This window comes from Trichechus manatus, unplaced genomic scaffold (assembly GCF_000243295.1).
Source record: "Trichechus manatus latirostris isolate Lorelei unplaced genomic scaffold, TriManLat1.0 scaffold00208, whole genome shotgun sequence".
In the NCBI taxonomy this organism is placed as follows: domain Eukaryota; kingdom Metazoa; phylum Chordata; class Mammalia; order Sirenia; family Trichechidae; genus Trichechus; species Trichechus manatus.
In genome coordinates this window covers 120965-131534 of record NW_004444144.1, presented here as the reverse complement: position 1 = coordinate 131534, position 10570 = coordinate 120965, and the positions used below count along the sequence as shown (strand labels likewise).

Here is a 10570-nt window from a genome sequence, read left to right as displayed (position 1 = left end):
ATTGTACTTATCAGATTTTAAAATTGTGAACAGGAAGTGTAAAACTATCCACCAGAGACAAAATAATCAAAAAGAGATATCAATTATTTTATGAGCAGCTACAAGAGTTGAGGGTGAGGTAGCAAAGGAAGCAGGGGAGAGACAGGCAAACACACACACACACACGCACGCACACCCACACAAACCCAGACAGATACTGAGGAAGACTCATGTGAGACCAGATACAGAAAAAGGGAGAGAGATCTCAGAACCCATCTTTGGCCCGTTTAGAATACAGCCACTGACACCTTTCAAGGTAGTGATGCATTTTTTGACAAATATGGGACTTTCCTGTGTACTAATCTCGTGGGTCATTTGGAATCTTAAAGAGAACAGGAGACTAATTGTTTTGCTTTTGTGGTCTCTAAGCATCTCCAGGGCAAGACTGGGCCTACTATTTTTTTAAACTCCTTTCAACAGCCTAGATGGTGTTCTGTCCCTAGTTGATGTCTAATAACAGACTCTCTTATTTTTTCCTCTGGGAAGATTAACTGCAATGGCTTCACTCTCAGCGACCAGCGAGGCCTGCAGCCAGTGGGCGTGGGTATCTTCCCCAACCTGGGTCTGGTGAACCATGACTGTTGGCCCAACTGTACTGTCATATTCAACAATGGCAAGTGAGTATGTCTTTACCTGGGGGTGGCGTCATGGAGATGGGGAGACTTTATGGTGTTTTCTCCAGTTGACTTAAACCAAAGGCAAACTGAACCAGCAGGGAATTCAAATGTGTAGCAAATAGGAATCTCATTTTAGAATAATTGTGAATGGGAGAAAGGGAATGAGGAGGCTATCAAATAATTCTACATGGGTTATTTCTGAGTCTTTGCATGTTTTTGAGGCTAACGTCTAACTACTATTTTAAAACTTGAAGCCTTGGATTATCTATCAAGAGATCATTTCATATCAGCACTGAATGGGAAGGGGCCTGGCAGAGGCGCATGTCAGCCAAGGTCCCAGTAGGAATCAGTAGGCACAGATGTTCAAAGGAGTTTATCAGGAGAGAATTTAATAGCGAATTCAACGAAGAGACAATTTACAGAATGTGGACACAGCTTAAGGAACCAACAAGGAATGGTTTATCAGGAGAGAATTTAATAGAGAATTCAACAAAGAGACAATTTACAGAGTGTGGACACAGCTTAAGGAAGCAACAAGGAATGGTGAATAAGCAGGGTCTAGCAGCAGCATGAGGCCATTACCACTTCTAGACCTGAGGGGCAAGTGGGGGAAGCACTATAGCTGCAGCTGGTGAGAGCCAGAGCTGTGGGAGTTGTGACTGTAGAAAAACCAGCCACAGCCAGAACCATGGCGGGGCAGAAAGGAGCCAGGGCAGTGAATACCCTGACCTCTCTCTCCTTCCACCTTCTGATCTCCTTCCATTGCCCAAACCCCTGCTGGGAGCCAGAGGGCAAAGGAGCGTCAGTGCTGTAGCCCTCAGAGGTCAGCCTTTCCACCACCAAAGGCACAGATCTGGAGAAGAGCAAAGAATGGATCTTGGGGGCAAAAATAGAAAAAACCAGCAAAGGGAATGAGCCCCTGGTTGTTCATGGCTCAGGCTGGGAAGATCTGGGGAACAAGGCCTGAGCAATATTATTTCGTTTGCTCTTAGAGACAAGGTCTCACGGCAGATGCAAGATGTCTCTGAGCCGTCTACAGTGAGCAGGTTTCTCCCCCAGATTTCCAGGAAGTCAAAGACAATAGCTTCTGGTTTTCAGCTGAGAACAAGGCTAAACTCCAATGTAGCAAAGACTCTGATTTCCCTTTTCCTTCCTATTTCTGAAAGCAAGGGCCTGCATGAGAGCAGGCTCGTAAGCAATTGAGAAAGTCTCTCAACATAGGGAAGTTTATTTTTAGATACAGATTATAATCTTTTCCCAGCATTTCTGTTTCCCTTCCTGAGCCTCACTGGCCTGGACCTCATGGAGTCCTCCCGGAGGGCTTGTTGTCTGGGCTTAGCCTGCTTGGCAGAGAGGGTCAAATTCAGGGCGGGTTTTTCTAGGTGCCGTCCCACTAAGTGGTGGTGACCCAGGGTGCCATTTGTCTCTATATCTAATAACCGCAGGAACCTGGGAACCTATTCTTCAGATCATCTCTGGAGCCTGCTCTGGCTTCTTTGTGCCTACTAATTGAGCATCTGCATTCCACCTGAGCTTCTTGGCTGTTGGGCAAAAGAAGGTGACTTTGCAGTCCCTGCCTAGTTGTCTGCTATAGTGGAAAGCATCCTGGACATGGTGTGAGGAGCTCAGTTCTAACCACAACAATTTTCACACTGTGACCTGGAGTCCCTGGGTGGTGCAGATGGTTAAGTGCTGGACTACTAACTGAAAGGTTGCTGGTTTGAATCCACCCAGAGGCACCTCGGAAGAAAGGCCTTGAAATCTGCTTCAGGAGGGTCACAGCCTTGAAAACCCTCTGCAGCACATGGGGTCTCCATGAATGGAACTGACTCGGTGACAACTGGTTTTTTTGTTTGTTTACTTGTATGACGTAACTCGTCTCCATGCAGAATTCAAACTTTCCTCAAGATGGACATCAAAAGAGGGAACTCGTTAACAAGATAATAATAACACCCCATACATTTTTTAGCACTCTGCTTTTAAATGCATTGTCTCGTGACAGTCTCGTTACCAAGTTACAGAGGAGAACACTGAGACTCAGGGAAGTGAAGTAACTTGTTCAAGGCCGAGTACCTTTGAACCTAGAACTTCTCGTTCCAAATCCAGCACACTTTCCACTGTACCAGGCTGTGTCTAGTCACGTGAGCCCAGCTAGAAGGTGCTGGGATAAAGGTTGTTGGGTGGCCAAAGCTTTGTTTGCTTAACCCAGAAAGCTGTGTACTCTCGCGAGCTGTACTGAATTAGCCAGTTGTAATGATTTCTGTTTGGGTGTCTGTTTTGTCTTTCAGTCATGAGGCAGTGAAATCCATGTTTCATACCCAGATGAGGTGGGTCAGTCCTTCCAAGCACCCCTGCTTCTCTGACCCATCTCCTTCATTACCTGGTTTGCTGAGGCCACCCCGTCCCGAGACTTCTTGGCTGCCGTGTGTCGGTGATGTTCTTCTGAACCCCAGTCTCGCCTTTGCTGACTGGTGCATTTTTTAATGCATTTAAATTAATCACCCTGTTCCTCACCCCACCCACCACCTGCCCTGCCTTTGCTTACTTTGTTCCCTTTCTGCTCCCACTTTCATGCCTCACTTCTCCCTCTTCTCCAGTCCCAAAGCATGAAAGTCCCTTTTCATCCACAGCATTTTAGTGAAAGCCTACCTCTTCCGCAAAACCTGTTTACTACGACACGAGACTGTTATGTTACTTACCAACTAACGGACTGTGTGTTTGTTTGTAACCCCAACTTCTCACCCAGACTGGGTTCTGAAAGCAGCACCGGCAACTGTTATTTTTGATAAATATTTATTCATAGAATTCTGTTTACTGCTTCTGGCCAACTGTGAATTAGTGGCTTAGGTCAGATTTCATGTTTGACTTTTCTTATTAACAACCACACGGCCTAGACTGGTCTTTTTCACAGGCTAGCCTGGAGAACACATGAGGTGGTTTCTGGCTTAAAGACCAAACGCTGCGTGCGAGTTTGGGGTAGGAGCACTTGGTGCATCTGCGTTTGTGTCAGTGTGCATCATGGCTTTGGACCATCCACATCCTCTCCTGGGCCTGGGCTCCACATCTGCAGAGCGCAGGGCAGGATGGGAGGGTCTCTAGGGACCTTCCTAGCCCTAAGTCTCGGTGACTCTGTTCTGCTGTAACCTCTACAAGAAGTACTTAAATCAGTTGCCTACTTGTAGCTCAATTAGCTGAACTATAGAATTGCAAACTGTTAGAGGTGGAAGAAGGGGCCCTGGTGGCGCACTGGTTAAGTGCTTGGCTGGTAACAGAAAGGTTGGCGGTTTGAACCCACCAGCGGCTCTGTAGGAGAAAGATGAGGCAGTCTGCTTCCGTGAAGATTTCAGCCTAGGAATCCCTACTGGGCAGGTAGGGTCGCTAAGAGTCGGAATTGACTCGAGGGCGCACAGCAGCAGATATGGAAGGGGCCTAAGGCCCAGGAGGGGAAGCAGCTCCTCCAAGACCGGAAGCTGTTGGAGGGAGGGCCGGGGGGCTAAAATCCTCACCTCCTGACTCCAGTGACCATTCCACAGTGGTCATCTTTTGTCCCCTAGTCCCCAGTTCCAGGTGAGGTAAAATGGGGCATATGCATATGCATTTTTTTCACATTTAAGTGATTTTAAATTAATTTGGTTTTTAAAACTCTCTAACACCACTGAAATAATTTGAGCCACCCTGAGACATGGCAAGAATTGGCTTAACCATGATGGTAAGCAAAGCTCCTGGGAATTCTAGCCCAGTTAGCCATTGAGTCACTGCTGAGTGAGGATATGTCGCCATGGTAAGCTGCCTCTGTAAAAGGGGCTAGCGGAGGCAGGATTGCTCACTTAGCCGGCCAGGGCCAAACATCAGAGATCCACATTCAACACTGGGCCAGGAGCTGCTCACGTGGAACTATTTAGGACATTACCCATTGCCATTGAGTCGATTCTGACCCATAGCAACCCAAAGGGCAGGGCAGAACTGCCCCATAGGGTTTCCAAGGTTGTAATCTTTATGAAAGCAGCCTGCCACATCTTTCTTCTGTGGATTGGCTGGTGGGTTCGAATTGCCAACCTTTTGGTTAATAGCAGAGTGTTTAACCACTGCGCAACCAGGGTGCCTCATTTAGAACATCAGTGGAGTCCTAAAAAACAAGGGCTTTGATATGCCTCATTTCCTGTGCAGTGCAGATCTGAGACGCTGACCAAAAACAATCAGGTGAGGCCAGTATGATGTGGTGAAGCATAAATGGCACTTGAGTTCTAATCTTGCCCCTGTTGCCAAAGTGTGGTGGGACCTTCACCTCCCTGGGCATCAGCTTCCTTATTGTGAGTTGAGCAGATTGGCTCCCTGCAGCTCGGACACGTTGTTAGCAGCCATCAAGCCAACCCATGGTGACCCCGCACACAGAGTTTTCTTTGGCTGATTTTCAGCAGTAGGTCACCAGGCCTTTCTTCCTAGTCTGTCTTAGTCTGAAAGCTCTGCTAAAACCTGTTCAGCATCATAGCAACATACAAGGCTCCACTGACAGATAGGTGGTGGCTGTGCATGAGATGCACTGGCTGAGAATCAAACCCAGGTCTCTTGCATGGAAGGCAAGAAGTCCACCACTGTCCCCGCAGCTCGGGCATACTGGCGTTCTAAGCTGAGCTGGGAGGGCACTTACTATGGCCTTCCTGGCCCTCTTGCACTTCATCCCTTCAGTAACAGCTGCTGCTGAAAATTGGGGTGGGGAAGAAAGGAAAGAAGGAACAGAAGGTGAACAGACACTTCTTTGTTGTTTTTATTTATATTATTACATTTACTGGGCACATCAGTGTATCCCACTTTGGGGGAAAGTTTTTCTGTTATTTGTCAGGACCCACCTCTGGAGCTAAAGATTAGGTAAGACTCTTGAAGCCCAACCTTTCTGCAGGAAAGTAACACCTGAACAAAACTGAGGTTTTCTATGGAGCAGAAAAGGACCTGGTGGGGTGGATGGTGTTTGTTAGGGAACCCACAAGGTTTGCTGCAGAGCTGTGCCTCAGTTGTCCACTTGTGTCGTATGCAAAGTAAAGCCTAAACTGCTTTAGACACAGTGTATTATTATTGTTTTAAATAATTACTTTTGCAACGTTGTGCAACCATCACTACTATTTACTTCCAAACCTTTTTCATCACCTGTTATGGATTGAATTATGTCCCCGCCAAAATATGTGTTGTAAATCCTAACCTCTATGCATTTGGAAATGAGTTGTCTTTTTTATGTTAATGAGGCGGGATTAGTGTAGAGTGTATCTTTTGAGATAGAAAAGAGATTAAACCAGCCAGCAGAGATGGGGGAAGCCACATGCCAAGCCACATGAAGATGGCCCAGGAGCAGAAGCTCAGAAGAGACAAGGACTTTCCTCAGAGCCGACAGAGAAAGCCTTTTCCTGGAGCTGGCACCCTGAATTCAGACTTCTAGCCTCCTAAACTGTGAGGAAATGAATTTCTGTTTGGTGAAGCCGCTCACTTCTGGTATTTCTGTTATAGCAACACTAGATAAATAAGACATCATCCCAAACATAAACTCTGTATCCATTAAGCAACAACTGTGGGAGAAGGTTTTCTAACCTTAAATGGCCACCTCAGATGCCTGGACATCATGTTACCACCATTCAGCTCTTGCTTGCTCAGTTGTCACTTATAGCATGTAGAAGGGGGCTGCCTTTGAGGAGACCCTCTGTGGTACTGAAATCTTGCCCTGCCTTTCCAACAGTGTCTTTAACTTGGCCTTTCAGGGAGGTAAAGGAAATGACGAGGAGTCTCTGCAGATGCTTGCTCTCCCCAGCCCTCTGCATCCTGCCACTTACTGTCTGGGTGAGGATATCTCACTGGGCAGTAAGGCCCGGGGCCGTGGGAAGATACAGGACCACAAGTTGGGATCAGGCTTGCAGGGCTCATCACGTGTTTCTTTAGCTGTCTAGCCTTGTGGGTAGAAGTTGCATGGCCGAGGGCCCCAGGGCTGTCTCCACTTGTTTGGCTTTGCTGGATGTTTTAGCAGTGGGCTTTGTCTTCAGCCCATTCTGTATCTATCAGAGGGTAAGGTGGCTGGTGGGGCTGCAGGTAATTGGAGGATGAGGTCTTGGTTGTAAGGGACTTGAAATGCCATCTGCTGTTGGTAGCCACCTTCAACCAGAAAGTTATGTCTCCCAATAAACACAAAAGTAAACCATGCAGCCGGCTAACAGAGCCAGCCTTTGACAATCTGCTTAACTGTTGGCGCTACCCAGGGACTCCCTGGGTGGCACAACCAGTTTGCGCTTGACTACTAACTGCAAGATTGATGGTTCTAACCCACACAGGGGCACCTTGGAAGAAGGGCCTGGCAATCTGCTTTTTTAAAGATTACAGCCAAGAACACCCTATGGAGCAGTTCTGCTCTGTAACACATGGGGTCACCATGAGTCAGAATGGACTCGATGGCAGCAGGTGTGGTTTTTTCCTTTTGGTTCAAGCATGTGTCTTCTTACCTAATATAGGCCTGAACTTGACTGAGCAGCAACTAACAACAACATTCGACTGAAGGTTAAGTTAAGAGAGGGCTTAAAGACAAAGCTAGACAAAATGGGCCAAGACTGGGATAACTAAATGTGTGCTTCTCAGAGAGTGGCTCCCAAACTAACCAAAAACGGTTTTTCCTTTTTTTTTGTTTTGGGTTTTTTGCTTTTTTTTTTTTGCTTTCCTTTTTTGCGGCCATTCGTTGTTTGGCCTTCCGGGGCCGTTTTTGGGCTTGGAGGTTTTTTTTGTTTTTTTCCCAGGCCTCCTTTTTCCCGGGGTTTTTTTTGGGTTGTTTTCGGGGGGTTTACTTGATTGGGGCGGTTTTGTTTTTTTTATTGGTTAAGTTGGAATTATCCAGAAAACTGCCTTTTCGGTTATATTTTCCCCCTCTTTTTTTTGTGGGCTTGGGAGTTTTCTCCAGGGCTTCAAACCAGTTCTTTTTGGTTCGAATCCCTGCTGAGAATTTGCATTTCTCCCAAGTTTCCAGGAAGTTACACATAAGAATCACCTGGGGATTTTGTTAAACTGTAGATTCTGATTCAGTATATCTGGTTAAGTGCTACAGCTGCTAATCAAAAGGTCGGCAGTTCAAATCCACCAGCTGCTCTGTAGAGTAGAACTGCCCTATAGGGTCGTTTTAAATCGGAATTGACTCAATGGCAACAGGTTTGGTTTTTTTTAGAGGGGTTGGAAATGCAAATTCTCAGCAGGGGTTCGAACCAAACAAACTGGTTCAAAGCCTTGGTTTTCTCAAAGTGCTGGTGGAAGTTGCTGTCTTTGAGACTCTGTTCCTTGAAACCTGGGAGAACACTTCAGTAGCCCTGGACTTGATTTATTCTTTCCTCTTACGCTGCTCCAGGATTGAGCTCCGGGCCCTAGGCAAGATCTCAGAAGGAGAGGAGCTGACAGTGTCCTATATCGACTTCCTCAATGTCAGCGAAGAACGCAAGAAGCAGCTGAAGAAGCAGTACTACTTTGACTGTACATGTGAGCACTGCCAGAAAGGGCTGAAGGACGACCTCTTCCTAGGGGTGAAAGATGACCCAAAGGTACACACAGCCCCAATACTTGGGTTTTTGTGACCATCTCTCAAGGAGCAAGTCAGGTGGATTTCCTAGCTAATCAGTTCCCCCCTGCCCACTGGTTTCCCAGAAGACCATCCCCTAACATGGTGTGGTGGACAGAACATTTCAGATAGGTCCCAGCTGGTATCCTGGTGCCACCACTTACCAGGTTTTGAGTTTGGGGACATTACTCAGTTTTCTCATCAACAAAATAGAAATTAAGGTACCCACTGCAAAGGGCTGTTATGGGGATTAGACACGATGACATATGTAAAATCCATTGCCGTCGAGTCGATTCCGACTCATAGTGACCCTATGGGACAGAGTAGAACTGCTCCATAGAGTTTCCAAGGAGCGCCTGGTGGATTCGAACTGCTGACCTTTTGGTTAGCAGCCGTACTCTCAACCACTATGCCACCAGGGTTTCCAGATGTATGTCAAGTGACTGGCATGTAGATTTTAGTTCTCTCCTTGACTGTTTGCAGGCTCAGTAATGCTGAAAATTTCAGATATTGAATGCAGATGGGCAAAGGGATTTGTCGTCTGGTTATCACAGAGGTATCCCTAGTCCCACAGAGGTGGGCAGTGTGGAGATCCGGCACTGTTCAGATGGGTTAATATCATGGATTCCTGAGTAGCTATTGCCTGGTGGATGGTGAGATCATTGAGCAGTGAGCTCCAGGGGAAGGCTTACTGAGGGGGAGGCTAACTGATCGCTTCTGTCTGACTGACATGGAAGATACAGTTCACCGTGGCATACCCAAATATGCTTCTAGATTAATTTAACAACTTCTGCATGCTATGTGTGGGCAGATACTCACCGCTGGTTAGAGCAAAGGCTAGAAGCAAACCTGACTTCTAGGTACAGATGCTGGGACCCCTTTCTTTACGTCAGTACTCAACAGTGTCGATGCTAATGTTCAGGTAACACTATTTCCTCACGTGACTCATCTCTCCCTTTCATCCTCTGGCTGTCTGAGACAGTTTCTTTTTGCCACTACTTATTTTTATTCTTAATATGTAATTTTTTTTTTACTCTTTGACCAGGAAGTTTTACTCCTAAGAATTTATCCTATAGATATACTTGCATGCACACAAAATTACATGTATAGGGCTATGCATTATAGCATTGTTGGGAACAACAAAACATTGAATAAAATCTAAGTAACCACCAATAGGGAATTATTTGAATTAAGGAAATACCCTGCAGCCATTAAAACTAATGAGGTAGATCTTCAGGTACAGATACGGAATGAGCTGTATTCTTAAGGGAAAAGAAGCAAGGGGCCAAACAGTGCCATGTATGTCAGTTATCATTTATAAAAATCAAAAGTTACATATGCACTCACACACATGCAGACCCATGCACACACACGTGTGTAAGGATTGTCAGTCTCTATCCAGCTAGAAGTAGGAGGAGGAAGCTATGACCAGTGGGTCAGTGATGGCCTGGGGTGGAGAAATTGAGAGTTCTCTCTCCCAGCAGGAGACAAAGCAGTTGGGACCCAGGGATTAATGTGTTCTTTATAGAAACAACCTCCTTTTCAGAGAATCAGAGGTTCCATATTCCAGTAAGTGTGTGAGGTACCCAGCACAGCACCATGGGAGCTCCAGAGAAGAATAAGCTACTGTGTCCACCCTTACCCTGGCCTTTGAAAACCTGCGGGATAATATGCCTTATCTCTGCAAGGCAGCCAGCCTTCCCTCCTGGCTCCTGATCCGAGTATTTATTTTATAACTTGCTGCCACCACCACTTAATTTTTTGTTGAGGGGCCAGCCCCTTTTTTCTCCCTTCCAAAATTAACTCAAACAATCATGCAGTCATTTCTCCAAACCTTTCGGTGTTTATCTGGCATGTTCAATAGTTAATTAGGTGACACCTGCCTTTAGCTCCTTCACTTTAGCTGTGCTGTTACCAACTGGTGACAGCATGCCTGAGTCTCTGTCTGAATTGCAGAGTGGGCTTTTCTTCTGATGGAAAAGATTGATGACCTCTGATTGAACATACCTGGATTCAAAACAACGAATTTCTATTCCTTTTATGTCAAATTGGATTTCTCTATTAAAATAACTCAAATAAATAACTAAAAACAACTCGACCTAAAAAACTGAGCAGAAAAAGATGTGAAAAAGGCCATTACAATGTAGTAGAAATAATAATGGAAAAAGAATTAGGAGGCCCATGGTCTAGTTCTGTCTATGACCTTAAACCTCTGAGCTTGGACACATCTCTTCCTTTTGGGCCTCAGTTTCCTGATCTATAAGGAAGTTGGGGAGTTGGACTTTTTTTTTTTTTTAATTGTGCTTTAGGTGGAAGTTTACAGTGCAAATTAGTTTCTCATTCA

General features: G+C 45.9%; 1 protein-coding gene across 1 annotated transcript in view; it reads left to right on the top strand.

Annotated features, from left to right (window-relative positions):
* Positions 1-10570, top strand: part of SMYD1 (SET and MYND domain containing 1) — a 46654-nt gene that overhangs the window by 25004 nt on the left and 11080 nt on the right. Inside the window, exons 4-6 of the mRNA XM_023742348.1 lie at positions 526-656; positions 2945-2983; positions 8020-8218. Coding sequence (XP_023598116.1) covers positions 526-656; positions 2945-2983; positions 8020-8218 — 369 coding nt within the window. The remainder of the gene's footprint in view (positions 1-525; positions 657-2944; positions 2984-8019; positions 8219-10570) is intronic.